The following is a 26,982-nucleotide window of genomic DNA, read 5'->3' on the forward strand; positions in this document are numbered from 1 at the left end:
GGAGTGAGTTTAATGAAGCATTGAATTGCACTAAGAGCTTTCAGTCAATACAGCTCCAATTTCTTAAGTACAATAGGTATTGTACAAACGTAAAGTTGAAGTCACAAACCATGAACACATGGTCTTTGTTGAAAATTGTGTGCTCGCAATTAATCAAAGAGACGCTTATAATATATTCAAATTGCACATTACTGAAATCTTTAACGAAAAAACTATGTTTTTTAAAATTAAAATCTTGCTTGCTTTGTCTTCTCAGCTCGGCCGTAATTGGCTATTTCTCGCGATTAGGCAACGGCATCTTCTGCGAGACTCTCCTTGGGCCTTCGCGGCCTACTGGAGTGAGCGACATACGAAGTTAAGGTGCAGGCCTTCCCCGATGAAGGCGGTTATTACTCTAGTCTCATTTTCATGAAAAAAAAACTAGTTAAATATCAAATCGTATTTGACGTGCGATCGTTTTGTTATCGGATTTTACACATTTGTATGCCTTCTGTTCATTAGTATATAAATGAAATGATGAATTTAGACAGTTAGGTATATATCTATGAAATTCCAATAAACATTAGATATGCTAAAAGAATTTGTCATTATAAAAAAAACATATTCAGGTTTTACGGTATTACTTACGTTGACGTTATTCCAATAAGTAATTATATTAGGTCCTTACATATGAAATTGGCGTATTTCGTACTGGCCACTTTAATCACGATGTTCTCCTCTTTGGTAAGGAATTCCAAATTCAAATTTGTACAGCTATTTACTCATGTATTTGTGCTTCGATGACCGTCATTCATTTGTTTTTTTCTTCTGTTTTTTTTCTGTTTGCGTCGTCGTTTACAAAATGGAAAACTTAAAGTATCGCATTATTTACGAGTACGAGTTCCGCCGTGGCACTATTGCTGCGGAAACGACTCGAAGGGTGAATGATGTGTATGGCGGTCATGTTGCAAAAGAAAACACAGTTCGTTTCTGGTTCCAACGTGTTCGTTCTGGAAATTTCGACCTGCAGAACAAGCCCCGTGGACGGCCTGAGACCCAAGTTGATAATGAAGTATTGAAGGCTATTGTGGAAGCGGATCCATCGCAAACCACGTCCGAGTTAGCTGCACGCTGCGGTGTTAGTGATAAAACTGTTTTAATTCACTTGAAGCAAATTGGGAAGATCAAAAAGCTTGAAAGCATGGTACCTCACGAATTGACTGAAGCAAACCGGCAAACGCGCGTCGACTGATGCGTTACATTACTGAACCGGCACAATAATGAAGGTATTTTAAACCTAATCATTACCTGTGATGAAAAATGGATTCTTTACGATAATCGGAAGAGCTCAGCGCAATGGTTGGATCCTGGCGAGCCAGCCAAATCCAAAATCCAAATCAAGCGAAAATTAACCCCAAAAAAGTTACTTGTAAGCGTTTGGTAGACTAGTGCCGGTATTGTTCATTGCAGTTTTCTCAAATTAGAAGAGCTTCAATTGGAATGTCTAAGACATCCTCCGTACTCCCCGGACCTTGCTCCAATAGATTACCATTTTTTTCGAAATTTGGACAACTTCTTACAAGGGAAAAAATTTAACTCTTATGGGGCAGTCCCAATCGCCTTCACAGATTTTATTGATTCCCGTCCGACTGGTTTTTATAGTAAAGAGATCAATGAACTACCTATCAGATGGCAAAAACAGTGCATAGAAAACAATGGTTCATACTTTGATTAATTAAATATATTATATTTAAAAATATTCGACTTTTTGTTCCTCCCATACAAAACGCCAATTTCATATGTAAGGATCTAATATCTAAGTAATATTATTCAGTGAAAGTGAAGTGAAACTTATTTATCGGCGTTGTAAAAAAAAATTGCCGTCACATTTTTCCGTTACGCGCCATGTTTTTCTTGTCCCTACCATGGTTGATTCGAACAGATTCGAAGCCATTAATAACCAAAATATATAATAACAATAACAATGATTGTAATAATTCTATTACAATTAATGAAATTCTGTAATAATCTTAGTAGTAATAAGGTAAAATGAAATAATTGTATTATTTGTATTAGTGTCTATGATAATCCCTTTGTTAAACTTTATCTTATTTAACTTTATTTAACTATTTTCTGTAAAGTTGCATATAAGTAGTATAACATTTTTCGGTTAATAAATAGGGTCGTGGGTGTGTACACTAGTACACGAACACAGTTTTTTTTTTAAATCTATAGTCATTTTATCACTAGTTGAATGTATTTTTATTTCACCTACGAATAATAATGATTCATGAACATGTAACACATATAATAAAAGGTTCAAATCGTATTTTCCAGTTCATTGACCCTGATAATATTCGCGACCTATGCAGATTAGTTCCTCAAACTATGTTCCCATATAATATACATATTATTATATTTTAGTTTTCATATATATAATTGTAATTTAGAGCAGTGATGGCCTAGTGGTAGAAGCGTGTGACTCTCATCGCTGAGATCGTCGTCGTTTGATCCCGGCTGTGCATCAAACTTTCTTTCTATGTGCGTATTTAACATTCGCTCGAACGGTGAAGGAAAAAATTATGAGAAAACATTGGTGTTGAAGATACAAAAATCTGAGGCCCAAACTTAAAAAGGTTGTAGAGCCACTTATTTATATTGGACGATATATTTAAATAGAATATATTTTTTGTATAAATAAATAAAAAACCTTCCATTTTGTATTTTGCGATCTAAGTTATTACTTTAATCGGCATTTCAATTCGGCAAGTGATCTCTATTCACACTGGACATCAACGAATTATTATTCGGTGCACTCTTTCTCTTCCCCTCTCTCTAGCCCGCTGGGACGGCGATCCAACACAAATGACCTACCGCGCGGAAATGTACTACTTCCTTTAATAGTTCATAGGAGGAACAAGTTGGTATTGAAATACCTTGAACAGTTGCTCTTGCTGGAAAGTCGACGAATGTACTTTAATTTATTGAAGTTTTTACAAAGTAGATAGACAGAAACACTTACCGTTAGCCGTTACTCTAAATAGGCTACATAATTTTATTATTAGTCGTTAAAATAATTGCAAGCTCTCCTACGGGATCAATTAATTTCTTTGATGGCAACGAAACATCTAATGAAGTAAATTTGACATTTCATGACAATGGCGGCTTGGATATCGTACCTACTATACGAGTATAATAATAATAAATGAAATTTCGAGATTTTGTTTAATTTACACTCTTACAAAGTTACTTTTTTGCTCAGTTGCCTGCCAGGGTGGTATAAACTAGCGTTTTGAACGCGCGTACAAGCTCGTCTTTGGGAGCGCATGTAAATACGTAAAGGCGCGCCTTTTGGCACACGCTCAACTCATACTAGCTTTGACGCGCTTCTAAGCTCGTATAACCAAATGTTTTATCGTCAGAGTCCATTCTGATACTGACACGGACCCACTACCGGTTCGACCGAATACACCGAAATATGCCAATTCAGAAAATTACGCTAGTCTGAAACCGCCATAATTAATCCATTAATTTTAAAAAAGCGTTCTTTTTGTCAAGAAAGATTTTCATGGTATCCGTGATATAGAAATAGCCTTAGATGACATTTCCTTTGTACGCTCACGATATAGGACTTCTGTAACTTCGGAGTATATGAGTTATGGATTGGAGAATAGACTTTATCCGCCGTGGCCTTATCGGCGTGAAAAATATTTTATTCCTGAAGTATTTAATTTTCATAATACACTAATTTTCATTTGTAAACACTATAGATTAAATAAATATTATGTCTCATTAATCTCATTATAATAATGGAAAATAAAACTAATATTAAATTAAACAGTTTGATCCCATTGCATTGCATTAAATTCACGATTTGTTCGCTCTTTTGAAGTGTTCCCAGATTAATAACTATTGCAGGATTTCCCCCTACATTTAGTGTTACGGGCAGAATAGGGGATTTTTTAGGGGAAATTCCAAAAACACAGTTACATACATACATTACAAACAAACAGTTTTTTTGCTATTGTATATCACGTTCCTGATTTTGGAACTAAATTGTACGAACACATAGTAAAAATTGTCGCAATCGCAAAAACCGAATAAAACTTTAACCCATCAATCCATTTTCTATTACAGATACTTTGCATTATGCCTTTAATTTTCAGCAATCCCAACATGACCGCCGTTTTAAAGAATCGCGCCATCGCCCATGCCACCATCCGCTTGGTCAGGGCATCCAAGGGTCGGCTCAGGGGTCACCGGCGCTATATACAAGGCGGCAACTTAAATCTTTAACTAGCGCATATGCACTAGAACCCCATGTCTTAAAAGTCTCCAAAGGGAACAAAATCAAAGCGATAAATGAATATTTTATTATATGTTATCCTTAAGAAAACACTTTTTAAACTGATTGCAGCTATGTATTATTATTATAAACTTTAATTTACATCGTTTTAAATTTAAATTTTTCCGACATTTCGCGTGCTTTACAGCGTCCGTGGGCACGGTGACCACATATAATAATAATACTTAGCTTCAATCCGTTTAAAAAGTGTTTTCTTAATGTGTAAAAGCCATGTCAACAAAATACAATACTATATGTTATCCATCTCACAGAATGTCACTCGAGCAATATCTAAAAAGTTAATATACCTGACAAACTTATAGAAGTCTCACGTATAGCAGTTTAAATTAATAGGTTAGTTAGTTTAAAGTTTTCCGTCTTTTAATCTTTGAAGTCGACCGATAGTTTCCAGAAGACGAAGTCCAATAGAGTATCAAAAGGTTTTTAATAAATCTTTACAGTTTATTAGTTTTATTTATAGAACTTCTTCCTAAGACTTGACCATGTTACAGTGGCCACATGGTTTATAAATGTTTTTAAGTCTGATTATATTTTCCTTATACTCGCAGTAATACATTTATCAGTTTAAGATTATTTTAATATAGAATGTTTATTGAAAGTATTATTAGTAATTCCAATATGAGAAAAAAATATTTTTGATAGAAAATTTGTTTTAATTCCTTATGTATTTTTCTCTTTATAACCAATGGCCAAATGCCATTAATGTTACATTTCAGGATTTTACATCCTACTCATTCATTAAATTTGGTTCGACGGTCGTGAGTTCGATGATAACTATTTCACAAAACGCTGATCACCAACGTGAAACATAATGAAGCGGATGTCAAAATTTGTAACTCCATTAAAACATCCACAGAATAAGATAATGGATAAAAAAATGTTATTCTGTGTAATCTGTATTAATTATGGCTAAAAAAGCGTTATATAGAGTAAATTAACTGGAAATTAATCATTAAAAATCCATAATTGAATCATCATCAGTCAACACCGTTCCTAGTAAGATTGCCATGCTGCCACGGTCAGACACGACTTTGGTCTCATAGAAAAACGGGATGAAGCGATGCAATAAGTTTACCTTATTAAACTTCAATTTCATGTGATGAGTGAGATTCCCGGAGCTCCCTTATAAATGTGCAGAAGAAAAAGTAACTACCCCAGATGCAGCAATCTATCCATGACGCCCTCTTCCAGCCTCGCCGTGGACTTTACAAATGTTAAGGGGCTTAAATCCAACATCCACACTATCACAACCATTTGGAGACTGCGAAACCGGCCTTTTTCGTACCGAGACTCGGATATCTTCCCCGGCACCGGCCCGGAAGTATCAACTTCCTATACTCTTTTTCCGGAGTACAAATTGGAACATTATTTTGTGCACGTTCGAAGGCTCTCCCCCTTAGAGAGTCTAAGGTATATAAGCTGAGTGATTACGACGAAAGGCGTACTGACAATCTTATCAGCTAGTGGCCGTCTAGTTAACTCAGAGCTGGCCGTTAATAATAGTTTCCATTATTTTGGAAAACTGGAAAGTTATAATTAGGGAACCGATACCTGAATAATAATTTCTTTATTTACGTAGACAATCAGCAGTCCATGTATTTATTAATGTCTTAGTTAGAATATTGTAACATGAAAGTTATTGTACGATCTTTTTATATAATACGACCACAAGCTACAAGCATAAAATAATGTATAATATATAGTATATATATATATATATATAAAGACTGTGATTTTTACCTCTCACGAACACCGTGCAAACCGCCAAATGACTGTACTAAAAAAACTCGAAGTTTGTTTACGTGTTTGGAGGCGTAGGTCATAAAGATGCAAAGAGGAGCTAAAGAAGTGTTCTGGCTGGTTATTGAATATAAAAAAATATATCAGTATTAAGTTACCCGAAATTATTTTTAATATACAAACAGTTAATTGTCGATCGTAGTTACCTTCACAAAGTACATTACTTCCTACCAAAAAGGTCAACGACCGTATAACTAAAGTAGTAAATTATATATATTAATAATATTTTATATATTAACTGTTATAAGTATAAAAGTTTGGTAAGCACCTTTATGAGCTCATAAGGTATACGAGAATTACTAAATAAGGTTTATGAAGGCACCAGATTAACTTGTGTTAAGGACTCGGGGCGTGGTCCATGTTGAAAAGGTATTTACATATTTTTTTTATAGAACGCGGGACAAACGGGCAGGCTCACTAGATATTAACTTTGCCCATGGACTCTCTAAATCCCAGATGGCTCGCGAGTTCGTTGCCGGCCTTTTAAGAATTGGTATTCTTATATATAGAGCAGTGTTGGCCTCAGTTTCAGCGTACGACTCTCATCCATGAGGTCATAGGTTCGATCGCCGGCTGTGCACCAATGGACTTTCTTTCTATGTGCGCATTTATTATTAGCTCGAATGTTGAATGAAATCATCGTGAGGAAACCGGCTTGCCTTAGACCCAAAAACGTCGACGGCGTGCGTCAGGCACAAAAGGCTGATGACCTACTTGTCTCTTAGATTAACAAATCATCATGAAACAGGTACAGAAATCTGAGGCCCAGACCTAAAAAGGTTGTAAGGTGAAATTTCGGTGATAAAACTCAGCTGCAGGTATTAATGCGAATAACTCCTCTGAACACTCTCCATTGCGGTTGAAGATGCAGTGACCACACATCTCTACGCAACACCAAGGGATCAAGCCTCTGGTAGAAGTTTTGGTGTTCGATTCAAAAGGGTCTTTGTTAAATACAGTAAAGTGGAAGATGAATAATTTTAATGTATAGTATTACCTCAGGCCTTCCATACTCAAATTATTGTTTCAGAAGAAATAGATCCATATAAGGAAACAAAAAAATGTATACAGTTTTAATAATACCTAGAAATTTTTTTTTAAAAATTACCTGAAAAACTTACACTTGTCTTGTCCCGTTGTGTGATTCCTCTAAAGTTGATATTTATCAATGCCATCAATTATAAAGCATAGATATGCTATGTTCGGTACAGTTTTAAAACTCAAGAATAAGATAATTTAAAAATAAGAAAATATACACTTGTATGGTTGTATTGTTTGATACCTAATTTTTTTATATTATAGAAGGCAAACCAGTCTACAGGACGCCCAAAAAAGGCAGTCATCGCAGCGCATGGACACCCATTTATTGGGTACTTTGCCGGTCTTTGAGGGAACAGTATAGTCTTTCTTTAAGCCATTGGAGGTCGTATGTCTTAGGGAAGACCTCCAACGGGAATCGATTTCACAGTAAGCAAAAGAAAGTGTCGTGTGAAGCGGACCGTGGAAGACTTCCAGCCATCAAGATGATGCTGATGAATCTATTTTGTTATCAATAGCAATTATTTTAAAAAAGGGAAATGGATGAGAATCTTCATTTAACATCATCTATATTAACTTCCTTTAATTTAACAGTTACTATAAAAATAAGTATGGAACGCGTAAATCCTTGTGATTTGCACCAATCGATAACAAACACGTATCTGATTTGCACAAAATGTACAATTAAAACTGTATACTATCTGCAGAACATTGTTGTTTAATAATGTATAGAAAATATTATGTCATTGAACTCAGAGCATCTATGACCAGAAAGAAAACAGTCCCGCTACAATCTTCTACATAGGCCTTAGATTTCCGTATATGTTTCATGGACTTTTGTTTTTTTCTAATAGTCAAGTAGGTGATGTGTCCCTGCCAGACGCCGTTGACTTTTTTGTGTCGGTCTGCTCTCAGTTATTTCACTGTACGAGCGATATCTATGCACATATAGACAGAAAGTCAGTTGAAGAACAGCCGGCGAAGCCTACGAACTCAGGGATGAGAGTCACACTCTAAAGCCACCAGCATTGCTTTTTGTACTCGTATTATATCTATGAATATAAATATACAATTTTCAGTTTACCTGCGATTCACTAAATGAAAATTTTGTGTATAGTACTTAAAACCTAGATTCCCTAGAACGTCATAGTGAAATGGATATGATATGTTCTGAATTTATTTCAACATAATCACTCTATCGTAACTCTACTAATGCGATAGAATACACACAGTACACGGATAATCCTACAATTTAAAAAATATAAATATTTATACCTAGATCCTGTGACTAATAATATGGCAAGCAACTCTTGTGAACTCAGCCAGTATAAAAACAAATAGGTGTACGTCGATAGTAATTTATCATTTGTATAGCTCGCGTGAGTGTCGCTTCCCAACCAAGTTGGAGTGTGCACGCGGTACATCCAAAAATTGAGACTTCCGCCTCAGGTTCTTCCTTGGTACCCGAAGACCCGAGATATAATAGATAGACTGTCTATCTATTATATCCAGATTATGAACTATAACTTTAAAAATAAAACAGTTTAATTGCATCGTTTTAGCTAAAGTACTCATCTCATTTGTTCACTCTCTGTCTCTTTTCAGCACAGCGTAGACACAATTCTCAGAAAGAGATGAAACAGTACTTACAAGAATGCAATTAGACTCATTAAGCTTTCACAAATAAGCGGGTTAATACGTTCATGCTGATATTTAGGAAGCGTACATTTTATGAGTAATAATAATGGAAATGAAAATTAGATTTAGAGGTCTCGCCCTGGCCCCAAATTATTTTCTAAATAAAATGAAAAAATATTTTAGTCGAATTTTTCAATAAAATTATATGCAAAACCAACCAATATTGTAAAACCAAGCAGGTTCTTTTAGTATTGACCAAACGTAAAAAAATATTTATTTACTACTACTTTAAAAAAAAACCTTGGCTGTATCCACTGTTAATCCATCCCCTAAACCCTATCCTAAATCCTTGTTTGTCTGTTTCAACAAGCTAATCTCAGGAAATACTGGTTCAAATTAAAATATACTCTTTGCATATAACATATTCATATCAGCACCTAACTTTTAGGAGATTTTAGGGTGTTCGATAAAAAATCGCATACAAAAATATAAAATTTTAAAAATCATCATCATCATCAATTGTTTTAAACATGCGCCTTGTTCCTCGGCATCATTAGTATGAGGACTAGCGTTAGATCAATTTTGTCACAACAATATTTCTGACAAGAATAAGGTTTTATTCATTTATTATTATTAACTCTTACGATTTTTACAGATTTAAAATATAAATCTAAAAACTTTGTGCTACATTTCAATTTGATCTAAAATAGAAACCATGGTAACAAATTACAACATTCCTTATTCATAAGGTATAGTTTCAATTTTCATTCCCGCTAATTTAAATTTGAAAATGATTAACATATAACAATCTGTTTGATATTATCGTTTTATCGCTCACCAAACTCATTGTGATAATTAATATTGATTCGAATAAACGCTATTATTGCTATAAAAGCCCGGGGGAAAACTATTATTCAGTAAAGAGTTACAATCGTTATTGTTACTCTTATTTTTATTGGTAAATCATTGTGGTAGAATTGTTAATAGACAAATTGGATTTCGGTTTGTCAAATTACGCGGCAGGAAGTAGATTGTCAAATTTGAACATAAGATCTTATTCTTTTCTTACGATAAGCGCTTGCTGGCTGAACAGAAAACGCGTGTATAGTACTAAAGCTGTTCTCTTCTACATTGTTTTATGCCTATATCAGAGAAGTATCATGAAATTGTAGATAGAATACTGATTAATCAAAGAAATATTGTGTTTAATTCTCTTGTTACTTTTAATACCAATTTCTACTTCTTAGTTTATACTTTTAAATTTAAATTATATGGTTTTTGGAGCAGTTTTGGCCTACAGCGTGCGACTCCAATCCCTGAGGTCGTAGATTCGATCTCCGTCTATGCACTTGCTGCCTATATGCACATTTAACATTTGCTCGAACGGTTAAGGAAAATATCGTGAGGAAACCGAATTTTCGACGTGCGTTGAAATGAGGGTTCACCCAGTTGCCTTTTATTATTAAAATAAAAATACGATTTAAAGTTATTCCTTTCTACATGAAGATTGAATTTCTAAAGGAAAATAAAGCACATTATCGATACCCAATATCTTTATTCCAAAATTTCGACAATCGGATATCCGCACATATAATGCACTATACAATAATATATTTTAACTAATATGTATGTATGTAGAGTATAAATGAAAAATACTCAATTATACCCAGCCTATGATAACCAAGTTATTTAGAAGAGAATACAAAAGAGTAACTACTTTTAAGTCTTGTGTCTCTATCGTCATCATCCATTTCAAAACACATGAGAAAATATCTACGTCACAACAAAAATATACTTTAACAATATTTCTAAAAATGGCGTCCATAGAACATCGAATATCTATTCAAATTGACCAAAGATTACGCCATTGACAATTTATTATATTTACAAAGCGATTCATTCCATTTTCAAACATAACATTTTTTTTTTTAATTTTATGTTGCAATTTAAAAATAATTTATCACAGTAATAAATTTAAACACAGTAAATAAAGTTTCCGAACATAATTAACTTTAACAGATTCGAAAGTTAGTAGTATACTTAAGATTATGCCACGTTCCTCAGGAGTTCGTCTGCAGATAATTCGCCGTCCTGAAAAGTAAAGAACCATATAAAATTTTGTAGGAAGTAAAGGAACTACGAGGCAGATCTGCTTCTGTTATAATAACTAATTCGGACAAGCAGCCTCTTGCATCGATACTCTGTCACTCAACTGTATCTGTACCGCGCGATCGCAAGTGAGATCACCGGTATACTGAGAGAACTACACTGAGATTTGATACAAAAAATCTGGATCAGTATTCCTATTGGCAGTTACAGAGATTTCGATAGAGTATGTCTTGTCACGATTTTTTTCAACTGCGATGAGACATTGACTGTTTCTGTACGGTAAGCGCAGAAATTGCCTCTGGGCTACTAAAATAGACCAAGAAATCAATCTGCTCCGTCTGAAGTATTTACGGAACTCAAGCTTTGAATTTTGCTATCGGTATAATATTATTGATCATATTTAAAAATCAAGTATTTAATTTTTTATATATTATGTTATACCTGAACCTTTCGTTCATTACTTACTTGATTAAGGTCAACGAATTTTCGTACAACGGATCGAGTAAAGTCCGGGTTGTTCAGCATCTCATTCACAAACCAGTCCAATGGGATGCTAACAAATACAAAAAATAATATATATAAATTACGACCCTTTTTAGTTACGTTAAAATACTAGAATAGTAAAATTTATTAAAGCTAGAAAATATCTTGACAAACTATAAAAAAAATTACTATGGCATTCTCATGGTAATACTGCAGAAATTCTTAAAGATATTATATGTAACGGTACATAATAATAATTAGTAAAAAAGATTAATTACTGTTAATGAAGACAAAGGACAAACATTGGTTGTTCTTCAAATTCTTTAACCTACCAAAAGTTCCATCTGAGAGTTCTGATGTTTCTACTAAGCCTATAGATTCAGCATGAATTCGTTTTGTATCTGTTTACTATAGATCTATTCACACATGTCGAATTAATTGTCACTGTCAAGCATTAATGTCAAAGTTGGCGGCAGATTACATTTGTAAAACGTATTGACTTTAATCGAAACAAACCTTATTCAACTTTTAAAAGAAGCTTGGAGAAAAGTAAAATAATATCTATTTACAATATACATGAAGGTACTGGCCTCAAACTTCTTAACAAGAATATATAATCTATATTATAGATGATCGGTCTTCAGTGTATGCCACTAAAGTCTAAGACATGACGTCTTCCTCGCACTAGAAAAATCTATTAACGCACAGCCGGGATTCGAACGCACGACGGACGGTTAAATATCCTGCACCTTAGCCTTTGGCCTTTGGCTGGCTAGTAATTTTGTTGTTAAATATTTGTTTTTAATCGTATATAAAATCAGCTTTAGAACAAAAATACCATAAACCCATTATCTACTTAAATATCAATACCCAGATCCCAACAAATGGACGTCACTTAAGATGTTTATCATTCAATTTACAAAGTTAATTTGACAATACCTTTGTGTCGAACTGTGTTATAGGAAAATAAGGTTCCCTTCACGTACTTTTTATATGGAATTTAATCACATTTCTAACGTTGGTTTGAGGTAAAATAACTATAATATTAATGTGTTTCTAAAATTATTTATTATATAATAAAAAAATACAGTTTTGGATTATTTTCTTTGTATTTATTTCATCTTAATTTAACGTCAACAGACAACAACATTTACTGCGAATAGTATATTATGTTTGACATTTCTAATAGATTCTAGAACACATATTAATTCGGTAATAACGCTCGTAATTGTTTTACAGGACACGCCATTAAAAACTTTTTGGTCCCGTTATTTTTAAACAACGTTAAAAGAACTTTATTATCGAAGTTGGTGTATTTACCGATGTTACTAATGTTCTTTGAAATTTGTGATCTTATTTTAACATTATAAATTGCTTATTACTTTTATTAAAAAAATGGTTAGGATTATAACACATAGTATGAGTTTTAAAAATAAATAGTTCTATTATAATTAATGATGTTGATAAAAAAACCTCTTCATTTGTAAGATATTGTTTACATTTAAAACTAAATATTTTATGAGTACTGTGTACTACGGAGTGTGCTTTTTTAAGAGTTTAGACTTATTTGCACATCGTTCATTATCCTATTTGTAATTGAGTAGTGAAGGTAAGCGATTTCAATAAATACTTAACAACCAAAAAACTTATAAAAAAAAACAAATATGAAACAAAATCACCCCAGATAAAATACTTTAAAAAACTAGAGTAGACTGGAACGCGGCGTCATTGTATACACGGTTTTAAACGTCATATTAAGCGTAACAAATTTTTACTCTTAAATGCGACACATTGCATTAAACACTCTTACATAATACACATGTATTATTCTGCAAATACATGTACACAATAATTTTACCTCTCCAATGTTTTTTCATCGTCTTGCGCTTCCTTTTCTTGTATGGCCTCGAGGTTTTCCCAAAAGTTGTCCAGCCCATACACTGAAACATATTAACGAATTAATAACACTATTAAGATTATATCGGAATCCACTCTCAGGACAAAACTGAGGGGATGTTACAGAATAAAGGAATTGTTGATATATGAGATTAATTTTTTCCCGTAGATATATTGTTGATTAAAAATTAAGAAGGTATTTTATATAGGAATTTTAAATTTTGTTTTAGACTAAGATAGACAACCGTTAGACTCTGACGTTTTAAAAAAGGTACTCGGAACCTAGGCCAGATAGAAGATAGATAGATCTATTATGATTACAATTTAATCTACTAGATAAATTAATTTATGCCTTTGTTACGTAATATTTTAATTAATTTTGATTATTACTAAATGAATTTTTTCATTAACATGGTTTTGGTATAAAAATTCCTTTATTATGTAAACAACAAAACACAAATCCAAATAACTCCGTGTCATTTTGAAGTTTTTAGTTAGACAATGTAATGTAAGATTACATCAAGTAGCATTTTCATCTATTACAAAAAATATTTCACATCAATTAAGTACGGGTTAAAACTTAACATGTATTACTAGACGTAAGTCTTACGGTTCGTTTCTTTACAGAAAGCGCATTTTATTTCCAAGTGACTACTAGTTTATTTTAGATTGTGTTTGATATTTTTTGTATACACTACATTATTATATATAAGAACAAACGACGCTTTTAAAAGGTTGTCAACTTTTAATCTGTGGCGCAGCGCGAAGTTACATTTAAAAGTCTATTTGAAAATGCGACTTGAGTAATAACGGACTTTTATCACCTTTGACGCTTGTACTTCGTCTTAGGTAAAGCTTTGTAAGATTCAACACCAAATAGCACGATGTGCCTGTAACGCTGAGCTTTAAAGCTAAAACTTTTAAAACGCAATAAAACAATGAAAACAAGGAAGCTTTAAAATACTCAAACACCACGTTCACTTAGACACTTTAACATTTGGTTACATTACAGCAAAAAATGCAAAAGGCTCAACGTGTATACACTTCCACTAAAATAATTATAGAGGTCGCTTTCAGCTGAGCTTCATAGAATGACGTAAGTATTGTAACGGTTTCCTGTGTGTTCGTGTCCACCCGTCCCTGAGGCTTTACGATCGATGCCGTAAATAAAACAATAACATAAGTCCACTTCATTCTAAGCTCCGATCAAATATGATTTCATATATTGACTGATCGTAATCCTGTTACCTTCGCCGTTTTCGTCCTGTCGTTTACCATAACCCCGTGCGATAAGTACGTTCGAATTTGGCGTGAAACTACCTCGAGTTACTCTTATTTCTTCCTCTGTTAGAATTTTATTAAACATGAAAATATTTTTATTATTTCTTAGTTTTTATAAGCTTAAACTAGTCTGCATTATCTCGAAGCATAAGCCTTTAAAGCAGTTACCTTCTTCGTTCATTTCATCGCCTCGTTTTCCGTAATTTCTTGCTACCATAAGCTTAACATGTGGAATAAATGTAGGCCGGATTTCTTCGAAACCTATGTGTGAAAAATGTATGTAAGTGTATGTAGTAGTTATGGATTTGTATTGAGTTTTATTGCAGTATATAATGGATAAGTATAATTGTTGATGATGTATTTGGATTTTTTGGCTAAATTTAATATTAATATTTAACTCTATCGGTATATACTGTAATAATTGTTTGACAGAACAACAAATTTTTAGTCTCCCTATAAAAAATGAGAAAATTTGATTTGTAAATTGTATTCTTAAGCGTGATTTCTTGAAGAAATTAATTCTAAGAAAACAGGCAAATAAGACCTTTATGTTAAAGACGTTATATACGTTGAATCGGTGTAATTTAACTCATGGATTTCGTATAAATATGAGTACTTGTCTTGTGTTAAGCATTAAGTTGTACATATTAATTATGAATATTGTTGATTCTAAATATCGTTGTATAGTGATGTATTGTGTATCAACAAAGTCGTGTTGCTCAAAAGCTGAAATGAGTTCCAAAGCAGACCAATCCATTTGGTTCTAAATTTAATGAATGTTTTTGCTACACCCAAAAGTAGTCTAAGCAATGAATGAAATGAAAATTAGATTTTCTTTAAGCAACACAAAAACTGGCCGATTTAACCATTCCCAAATGGAGTTAGTGAAGTCCACTTTATCGCAATTCACCGTCCATTCAGGCTATCTCGAATACCTTCCGAATCCACTTCCAGTGTCCTTTTGCCAAAATCTCTGGCTATACCCACGGAGGGACTTTTAAAAGTGGGGGTACCACGATTTGTTCGTGGTGACGCTGTTTGTTGTGTCACGTCGCCTTAAGCAAATATAACCATTACTAATACTTTTGTAAAATTCGGCTTAGGTACTTGACGGTTAAAATATTCGCTATCATATTACAAGTTAAATACAATAAAAAATATATTTATTACTACATTAATGATTAAGGATTTTTTTAAAACGAAAACCATACAAGTTTTAAATTATATCTACCGATCGAATTTGCACTTGTAGAAATTCAATTTCCATAACTGCTGATTCACTCAGGATAAACTGATTATCAAACAGAATTACATCGAATTTGTTTTATAATACATGATTTTTATTACTTTAGATGTTTATCTACTCCTGCAAAATACTATTAAGCTTTCTTAGCGCGTCAAATACATTTAAGTTTCAAAGTCCTGGACGTATTTTTTTTTAAATCTCAATGAAACAATTAAAGAAAAAAAACCTTCATACTAAAGTTTGTTCTTTAGCGACTTCAATCTTCGGCTACAAATGAGTACGATGATGTACCCTGAAACACGCTACCAAATCTATTAAGAATGTATTCAACTTCTTGACCCTAGCCAGCTGTATTCTGGCCGGCCAGTCAGAGTTTAGACTGTTAGAGAGTCCTCCCTTTAGTTGGAGGAAGAGCAGCAGCTTTCTTGTCCTCCACAATTCCTAGTGGTTCCTATATATATCTGACTAATAATAACGTAAAAGAACTTACGTTCAGAGCGAGCTTGAGCGCGCTTCCCAAAACCCCTTGCCGTCATCATTTCTACGTTCTTGAACCCGCGCGTTGGACGTTGCTGTTTGCTCCTAACCAGTCTTCCATCTGGGGCACCATCCACCATACAGAGGAACACCGCAATCAGAACAGCCACTTGCATCTTTAGATTCATTGCTGTAAAACATAAAAAAGTACCATTAGTTTTAGGTTTGTTAATCCATCAACAATTGCACAACGTGAAATACGGCATATTTTCAATTTTTCATAAGTTTAATATACCTACCGGCCTATTGTAATGAGTTAATCTACGTTTCATATGTCGTCTTAGAATTAACGAAAAAAGTTAACTCCTTTTTATTAAGTCTACCGGGCAGCGGGTAGTCCGGCAGATTTCTACAGTGCAGGGATAAACAAACTACCATTAAAATGCCATATTAGCTTAAATAAAAAATACAAACATTTTCGTATTTATTTCATATAAAAATTATTGAAAAGAAAAATGTATATTTCAAGAAATTTAAACTATAACTCAGTGTCAAATATAATGACTTAAGCTGTCAATTGTCTGCTATGTGACAAATCGTACAGTACAGCCCGGCCCATAATTAAAAGTCGTATGAGGAAAACAATTAACAAATTAATAGTAGGTGTGTTGCGCCAATTCTATTATTGCCTATGCAATATGATGTCTTAATACGTCTGCTTAAAGTTAAATGTTGTTGTGCTTTTAATCTTGACCAATTCGTAATTATTTGTCATGCATAAAGACTTTATTTATCGAAATTTCTTTAGCTGCCACAAAAGAAATGAAGAAATGCCTGCTTAGAAATTAACTTTACAGTTAATTTCTATATAATTCTACATGTGCTCATACATACAAATATTATAATATTATTTATTTGCTGACATTCGCCAATCTTGAATTAGTTCTAAAAAACCGGTATGTAAAACAAAACACGAAAATATGACGGGTTTCGTTTGTTATTGCGAAGGGATCGTGTCACTTTTCTCGGATTGCACTAAAGATTCTATGCTTGACCAAAAACAATCCAACGTTACACAGGCGACAGGTCGTCCGTTCTTCGCTCTCACTTTTAAATAAAACAGGAAAGGTACGCGATCAATAACTTCGATTTTCAAAAATATTCATCTGAAATTTCTTAAAACCAAAATATATGTATTATGATTTAAAAGTTAGAAAGATTCTTAGTGATGATTTAAAATATGGAATAATTTCATCGTTGTTATTCATAGCATTTCATACAGTAGCAACGCTGTGTGAACTTCTATAAGTCTCTTTTATCGGTGACCATGACAGTAAGGCGTTGTCAGATGTTAACGGTACAATAAAACTAAGTGCATATACTAACATTACCTGACTATAAACCTACGCTTGTTATCTTGTTCGTTTAGTGGACAGTAAAACCAGAAAGTTCTTACAATGTATGGCATACTCAAAACGCAGGTGACAGATGTACGCACTATCAAGAGATTTGGTTTAAAGGGCGCGGTTTTACAACGTCGTTATTATTTCTGTTATATATTGTGTTTTTGCTTATGGTATGGATTTAATATAAAATTATAAAAGAAAATTCAAAAATGCATTAATGTAATTAATATTTTTCTCTAGTCTTAACATGACAAATTTAACGTCAATAAGATGTTAGAGTTGTGACAAATATTTGGACGAAAAATCTTGGTCCTAATCTTTGAAACATATTCTACGCAGATGCATTTAGGATATCATGTATCATTATATAAGTGCGAGAGACACATCAGGACCATTTCAAAACTTTATTTTTTTGACGCGAACCGAACAAACTCCAAATTGAAGAAACACGTGACATTTGGAAGTCGTCAAATGATCTTTATAAAAATCACCTTACACCAACACTTAACACCTGGTCTTAGCCTCATATTTTGTGACATTTTTTGGATTGCATTGACATCTCTCCTCATATTATGTGACATTTTTTGGACATTGGAAAGAAGTTCACTCGTGCCAGTTCAATTAAAAAAAACAGTTTAATATATAAATAACCGTATCATTTTCAATTGTCTTATTAATTATTCTAATAAGTAGCATTATTATTATGTATCGATCAGTTATAATATAAAAAGAATTTGTAGTTAGAGGTTCGTATTGGTTTTCAAGATAATCAGGCAAAGTTGTGGGCGAAAACTAGTTTCGTTATTAAAGTCCGTTTTCTTGCCTAAGTGAAAAGTTCAATAACGAAGGACCGGCTAACGTCGTTATATCGTTAAAGTTACGTTAACTTATCCTAATAATATTAGTTATATTGTTGCTAGATTAATAAATATAGATTAGATTATCATAAAAATAAATAAGTTTTAATCGACGAATTGTCCAAATACTAGATTAAATGACTAATTTAAATGACTTTTTATAAAAAAGGAGATGTCATCCAGAACACATTTGCCTTGCAGTGCATTTAGTAGTTTTGGCCTAGTGTCCTCTTAACCATGAAAAATCCTTCAAACGTTGTTAATACAACAGGGGCAAACGGGCAGGAGGCTCACCTGTTGTTAAGTGACAGCTCATAGATTATTTATGCCATAGGGCTTGCAAGTGCGTTGGTTTTACTATACTAAAACTTTTTCTATCAACGAAGATCGCACCTGAGGGAAATCTAAACTAATCTTGCATGACATCCGGCCTATCTCGTTAGGCTTAATTGCTTTAACTGATTAACTTAAATGTCAATTTAAATACAGTAAAATCAAATATTGAAGCTTTATATAAATAAAAATGAATCGCAAATTTTGCTAAGCGAAATCTCAAAGACGTATTCAGTTAAGTTAAGTAGGATAAAACAGTCTTTATTATGTAAAAACGAACAATGTGGTAACATAGCGAAATGTTAGTATGTAGCTGCTAAAAATGTAGCCTAACTCAAACTTTAATTAAGGTGAAATGAGAATAGTTCATGTTTGACGGGGGCTACAATTATTATATAATAATTCTAGCGTCATTTTATAATAGAACCTAATTTACGTTACCTATTTTGTTTGACAAAATTAAGTGTGTTTAAATTAAACGTAACAGACTAGTCCCAGAAATATATTTAAAGGCTATATTCATTCACTAAATAAAAAATAAGGAAAAACATAAAATCAAAGCATTTTTCAAATTTTCAAAGCCGCCGCCCCACCCCGCCGGGTTAATTTTCAAAGTAATTGTCAATGATATTATATAATAAGATGACACTAAACTTAAACGAATCATTTAAACTGTCTGGAAACTTCGAGTTATTAATTACTTTGACACTAATCTTTTTCATAAAATTAAAATTAATCTGTGACGTAAACAAGATACATTTATTAAAGTGTTGTTTGTGGATTCTAAAATTTGGGTTTTAAACCGTAAAGCTTATGTATTTTGAGAATACAAGTATTGACTAATTAAAACTTTAACATTGCTTTATTTTTACTAAAGCATTGTTCTGTCTCTTTTCGACACAGCGTAAAAACAATTTGATTAGGCTCACCTGATGATGAATGTTACCACCGCCCGACACTAAAATTGCGCCCGAAGGCTCGCAGATGCGTTGCCGGACTTTTCTTGGATCTTTTCTTAAAGGACCCTTAGTCGAATTAGTTCAGAAATACTTCAGTGGGCAGCTAGTTTTCATAGTGGTGGTGCGAAAAAACTGCCTTAAGTAACGCTGGGTAGTGGAACGACTAACGTGGAAGTGATACGGATGGTGTTTTGAAAACTATTTCAAGTTCCTTGTTCAGCTCATTGCTCTATCTAAAGTAGAACTAAGAAGATTATTTGACTTGCGCGCAAATCTCAGGTAGTGATTTAAATGATAATGTTATCTTGATAAAACTGAATCTTTTTTCTTTATTAGTTTATTTATAAACTATTTTAATGCAGATGAAATCAAATATTTAAACAAGAATTTTATTTCCCTATTACCGAAATTTGTTTGTTACAAGTTACCGTATCAAGCAAAGCAATGAAATCACAAGGTAATAAAAAGAAATTTCATTTTAAAAAGGACTTTCGTACTTCCTTATTTTATTAAAAACAGATATTCTTCAAAGTTATGAAGTATTCGAGTTGATCTTTAGAACTTTCAGTTCAAGATTTATTTTAAAATTTATAATATCTAATTCCTTTTAATAAACAATAAAGTTTATAATTAATATATAAACAAAATATATTACTCGTACTTTTACGTAGACAAAATAAAAAAATTCTCTAAAAAATTAAATATTATATTTATATTAAATAAATTATTAATAATTAAAATACACATCTTTCAGAATCTATTGGGACCACTTTGACTTAGTGTCCTAGATTCAGAGGGTGTCCACAGTGAGTCTCCAAGAAAAGGGAAATTATTCTCATTAATTATAAAAAAAACTACATTTTCTTAACTGTAATAAATACATTATTTAACTTTGCTAAAGTTCGTGTCAAATACAAAGGATGATAACGCTCTCATATCAATTACACAGAAGCCCAAAATATGGCTCTGAGCACGTGTTTGGGGTAATTCATTAGCGAATATATTATTAGTATTTAATATGGCCTAAATTGGTATACTATGTATATAATATTTAGATATAGCCTTTATGAAATAATTAAAAGCAGTTTTGGCCTTGTGGTTTTAATACAAAATCTGAGACACAGCCCTTTTTGTTTTGTAGCGCCACTGGATTTTTATGAAATAATTATATATATAATCTTCTTAAAAGATATTTCCTAACCTAATGTCCGTCGAGGAATTTCGAATAACTAAATGGTCAATACTTAGCTGCCAAATATCATAACCAATACGTTTTTGTCATAGAAAGTCATACTTTATGATATTTCTTATAAATCCCGGTGGTAATTCATAGGATTCATGTAAAGAGTACAAATTCTTTATAGGCAACGAAGTCGCAAACTTTCTATGTGTGTTCTTAGGCTGTTATAACACAGGCAAACCTTATCCCTGTGTTCCTCATAAATAAATCACTCAATTAATATTACAAATTTCAGTATGTATTTATTTACACATTCTAAAACAATGTGTATGCCTAAAAAATTACAAGAAAATATGACATCACAAATTTAACATGTGTATGTGACATATCAGTTATATTAGAACATAAGTAATCTATCAAAGGTGTAAATAAAAACAAACAAACAAAATAAAATAATAAATAAAAAACGTTACGTTAACTTGGCAGATTGTTATAAAACACATCAATATATTCGTCACAATAACTAAGTTTCAAGAGTAATATAGCTCATGTGTAAGAATAGACCTATAGTGCGTTTGACAACATAACTTATGGTCGAATTAACAATAACACCCAGGCGTCTAGATACATCTACGTAACATTATACCTAGAAACAACCTTATTCAATGTCGTGTCCCAAAGGCATTTATAGCGGCAGTATTGAAAATCCAGACGTTGTTCTATAATGCCGAAAATCGTGCGGTACAAAAACTCAACATTAGAGACGAAATCGCTGTAGTTACTCAGCACAGATCAGTAAAAATTACAAAGTGCACAAGCTCAAAAATCAATTGATCATAATCGTTTTAAATTATAGTCAGTATTGGTAAATAAATGAACGCTCAAAAATTTATGTTTTAACATACCGAAGTCATACTGATGACTACTTTAAATCTAAGTTAATCTACGAACGAACCCATGAAAGCCGGGTATATTTTCGTTAGGTTTAATGATATTTATTCTCATAACAGACAATAGTCACTAACAATAAAACTTATGTACTAAAGATACAATTTATAGCGTGGTTCATTGGAGATTGGGGGTTCATTCAAGGATGAATTAGCAAAGTGGAACTTGGGTGGACTCTACGTAGATAACTGGGATCACTCAAGAGATCACTTTTAGTGTTAATTTAAATATGCCAGGCTGTCTGCACACTTAACACTCAATATGTACGTAGATGCTGAATAATCTTTCAGATTTAATATTATTTAATACCTAACTCGTTCGTTTCGTTAAAATCCCTAATGCAAAAAGTATTTGAATATAAAACGTATAAAAAGTTAAAGAAAGCATTTTAAATATATAATATAAAAATGTCATGTGTATATTTAAATAGTAGAGATGGTTTTTAATGTATTAAAAGGTCGGTTTATCTATGTTTATCATCATCAGCATTATATACGTGGCTTGTATTGTATTGTTTGGAGAAAGTTCTAGCCGAGTGTTCGGAATAATGGCGGTCGATATTGCATGTCCCGCGTATATCAATGTTTAATATACTGCGTAGAACATATGTTTGGAATTTTGTACCGTATCAATATACAGTAATAAAAAAATAAAGGTGTATAATTAATTATACTTTAATATAAATATAATGAAACATAATTATAATACAGCGAGGAAATGCTGCCAGCGTTAAAGGTACACTGCCACAGGGACCAAACCTTTTTAAATATGTTTTGATTTTCTTTTTAATTATTACTTCGTAGGTTGATTTTTAATACTGTATACTTGATTGTTATCCATATAATTAATAAAGTTAGTTCAATACTAAAATACAAGAAATCTACGCAACCAAACGTACCCACAGAAGAAATTAGATACTTAATAAATGATAAACATATCATATCTTTAACAAGATCTAAGTGCATGAGTTTCAAAACCTTCATACACCCATGATGCCTTCGTGGCTTTCAACTGAACGCGAGTGGCTAATTAATTTAATGACACATTAGAATGAAGATGTTTTCCTAGAAAATGTTAGGTGCGACGGAAACCTATGAAAATTATAGGTTTAAATAAAGCTGCCTGGCGCGCACAAGAGTCAAATTTCCAATCATGCTATGAGGCGCTTTCACACTTGAACGGTTGAATCAATTATAATGAATTTTCGGGTATTAAATACTTGTTATAAACTATTTAAAAATTATAGGATCTGAGGAAAAGACTTTTTTTAAATCAACAGTGAGCGAGGTCGCTTACATAATAAATAATAAAGTATAAGGAATAAATACTATATAATTTTACAAATACATGTTTTCGAATTTAGAATATGGGTTTTATTAAAATGATCGAATCTTGTTTTACTTTCAAAATTTAAACAAAACAAATCGCTCCCTTCGAGTTTATTTATTTGAACGATGTTGTTTTACTGATTATCCTATTATGATTATATCATAAAACAGTTTTAAATATTACCTTATTAACAAAACCTACAATTTTATATTTATCTCTTTCTGATTCTGTCTTACTGTTTTAAACGGACAGGTGCAATGTAAGAAAACAATTTTACTAAGGGCCGAAATTCACTTTTATTTCCGTTAAAGTAGTTGTTTCAATACCAATGATTAGAATGTACGCATTGTAAATAATAGAACAATGGGCTAAAAAGTCAAAAATACATTTATAAAAAAGGTCCGACACCACAAAACGTCCCTTTTTACGCTTGAATATTTTACAAGGCTCTTTTTCTTATTTTGGCTTATACAGTGATTACTTATTTCACACATTTTTTGAATAGATTAAATACTTTTTATAGAACCCTGATCTATCGTTAATGGATATTATCTCTATTATATATTATATCTATTTTTTATGTTTTCCTCTAGTCTCCTCTTTTAAAATAGTGTGTATCTATTGTTTTAACGTATGTAATTTTTATATTAAAAACTTAAATCAGAGATACTAATCTATAATATACCACAGATTCTATACTAATACGATATACGTAGGTTAAAAGATTAAGGTTTATTTAGATATTTAACTTGTACTGTAGAGAGAATGAACGATAGCTAGAATCATTTCCTAACCCAATACAGAATTAATAGTGAAACTATAACTTTATAACTTCCAAATGCACTTACGACGCTACTACGTAGTGTATGGTCTTCATTAAAATTACAATATAAATGTAGAAAACTTAAACGAAAAAAATATTAAATGACTCTAAGTTATATTAAAGGCGTAAAACTAACGAGTTGAACTCAACTATTTTGATGCCTGTAAGGAGCATCCATATGGACAAAATCTCACTGTTAGATGTATTACTCCCGAAAAAAAGCATGCACTTTCGTAGCGAGAACCAAGCTAACACATAGTGGGTTAAGGTATCACGGCTTATGCCGACAAGGCTACGCTGTTACCATGTCCTGCCTCGGATCGCTGGTGACGCCGTGGCGTTTTAGTGGGTATATACAGTAGCAAGTCCCACATAACCCACAAGGCGGTCATGCCGCGGGAGGAATCCATTTCCTCACGAAGGCTTTACAAATCATACACGAGTTAAAAATCCGAAACGTCACCCACGTAACGGTTTACACATACGAAATATTGCCAGACATTATGTTGAGAAAATATTCATGTGCTTATAAAGTTTTAAATTTCCTTGACGTCTATGGAATCATATGATTAGAATATTTTTAAGAAAACACTTTTTTACCGGATTGAGGCTATGTATGTATAAACTTACGTCACCGTGACCATGCACACTGTAAAGCACGCGAAACGTCGGGAGGAATTTAAAATCATGTAAAATAATTATAAGTTTACAATAATACAATTAAATGTGTAAAAGCTATGTTAACAAAAGACAATACAATTAGCATCTTGCTACAAGAAAAATAATTTCGTAATTGAGTATCCCCTCGGTAAGTCGGAATAAAAACCAACAAATTTTTAATAAAACGATTGTGAATTATGATGATAAGGCAAATTTATTTTAATTTCATTAGAGGATTTGTTTTTTACGAATGTAATACTATTTTACCAAAAATCTCCGAATCGCAAAGATAATGAAATCACAACCTTAATGAAATTAACATTTGCCTTCTAAAGTAAGGATTCGCAAATAATTTTTGCTTAAGTAGTCTTTTAATCTAATCAACAAATACGTTGCTTCTTTATCATCATAATTGAACGTCGGACCGAATCTAGTCTATCGTCACCACAACAGAGAAAAGGGTCCTTTAGGATACGACCAAATCTTAAAACTCAATCAACAATTCCATAACACCGTCCATGGACAATGTGTGGTATTTCTTAATAAAACAAAAGCTAAAGCAGAGATTTGTTCATACCGTATGTTTACAGTCAATTATTAAGTTTGACGTAGTCTCATCAAAACCTTTGTTAAGAAAATAATTACTCTTTGTTGCCACAATAACTTTTTGAAGATGTCACACATTGACCAGAAGAAGTTCACTGACCTAATCATGAAATGGACATAAAATCTCGAACTGGAATTATGTAAGAATCTATCTTTCTGTGTATTTGTATTCAATTTTCTACACTATCTGTATGTGTTATACAGTAAATAAAAAAAATGTGTGCGTGTACGAGTGTACACACGTAATAAGTGAAACTTCTTTATGACCTTATTTTTCGAAAAATGATCTACTATATGCCACTTTACAGAAATTGGTTAAATAAAGTTAAATTAGATAAAGTTTAACAAAAGGGTTTTACATGACATGAATACAAATAATAAAATTATTTCATTTTGCCTTATTACTACTAAGAATATTACAGAATTTGATTAATTGTAATAGAATTATTAGTATCATTGTTACCGTTATTATATATTTTGTTATTAATGGCTTTGAATCTATACGAATCAACCGTGGTAGGGACAAGAAAAAGATGGCGCGTAAGGGTTAAATGTGACGTGTAACCGAAATATGTGACGGTAAATTTTTTTCCAACGCTAGTAGAGTAGTTTCCTCCAAAAATATTCAAAATGCACCACTATTTAGAGGCTGAAATCTCAAGAGGCTGATCCTCCAAAAAACAATCAAAGAGACTACACACAATAAAAAAACAAAACTAGTTTTAAAATTAAGGCGACCGAGAATGCTGCTTCCTGACTTCAAATCGTTTTTAAATATACAGATTTGTTTCGTACACAACTCGGATAACGCAATGTGACACCTTTCATGCAGCTCACGATAATCTGGAGAAATAAAATTGGATTCGATTGAGCTTAAGCTTTAATAAAACATCACAGATCATAAAATTTATGTTTTTCAAACGTGCCATGTCGGAATGAAATGCGTCAAATGTATAGAATACTAATAAGTAACGAATAAGTGTATCATGAGGGTAAAAATCACACCTGAATCGGCGAATAGGGCAAATGCATGATGAATTTTTACGGCTGTAGTGACAAATTGAATTGCTATTTTCGCTTGGAATCGAAGGCGTTAGGCGCACACCTAAGATGGAGGCGCGGTACAAACTACATGTTTTTGTAGATAAAAGTAATTAAAATCATTTTGACTAATGTTTCATCGAAAGTTAGTGTCTTAGCAGGTTGGTAAGAACTTCTGGATGTTAAGATGTACAATAATGTCAAAATTTATATTTTATGAAAAACGGTTTCTGATTAACGGTAAGGGTTAAGCGCCAATATTTTCAGCATCAAATTTTTGCCGGTCATCTGGAAGAATTGAGGTTTGGGTTGGCTTGCGGTTACTTCCGAAGTGATTTAGTTTAAATTGATCAAAGTTCACGATACGGGGAATAGACATTTTTAAAACGTTTCTGGCCAGCTGATCGGCCCTTATCAGAAAAATTTAAGTTTAGAACATTCTTTATAAGCGAATGTTTCGGCCTGGTTTCTGTGCGTAATTATCAGTCATGAGAAAGAAAATACTTTAACTCCATAGCTGGTACCAA

The 26,982-nt window shown here is 32.6% G+C and overlaps 1 protein-coding gene across 1 annotated transcript; it reads right to left on the reverse strand.

The window, feature by feature from the left end:
- Positions 1-10,402: 10,402 nt before the first annotated feature.
- LOC123715263 (allatotropin-like) lies at positions 10,403-20,074 on the reverse strand. The gene is made up of 7 exons (XM_045670212.1): positions 19,839-20,074; positions 16,327-16,503; positions 15,526-15,645; positions 14,558-14,653; positions 13,272-13,353; positions 11,396-11,483; positions 10,403-10,912 (listed from the first exon to the last, which is right to left on the reverse strand). The coding sequence occupies exons 2-7, from the start codon at positions 16,499-16,501 to the stop codon at positions 10,868-10,870; spliced, it is 606 nt and encodes a 201-aa protein (XP_045526168.1). The 5' UTR covers positions 16,502-16,503; positions 19,839-20,074; the 3' UTR covers positions 10,403-10,867.
- Positions 20,075-26,982: the final 6,908 nt, after the last annotated feature.

The sequence above is a fragment of the Pieris brassicae genome, chromosome 10 (genome assembly GCF_905147105.1).
Source record: "Pieris brassicae chromosome 10, ilPieBrab1.1, whole genome shotgun sequence".
In the NCBI taxonomy this organism is placed as follows: Eukaryota; Metazoa; Arthropoda; class Insecta; order Lepidoptera; family Pieridae; genus Pieris; species Pieris brassicae.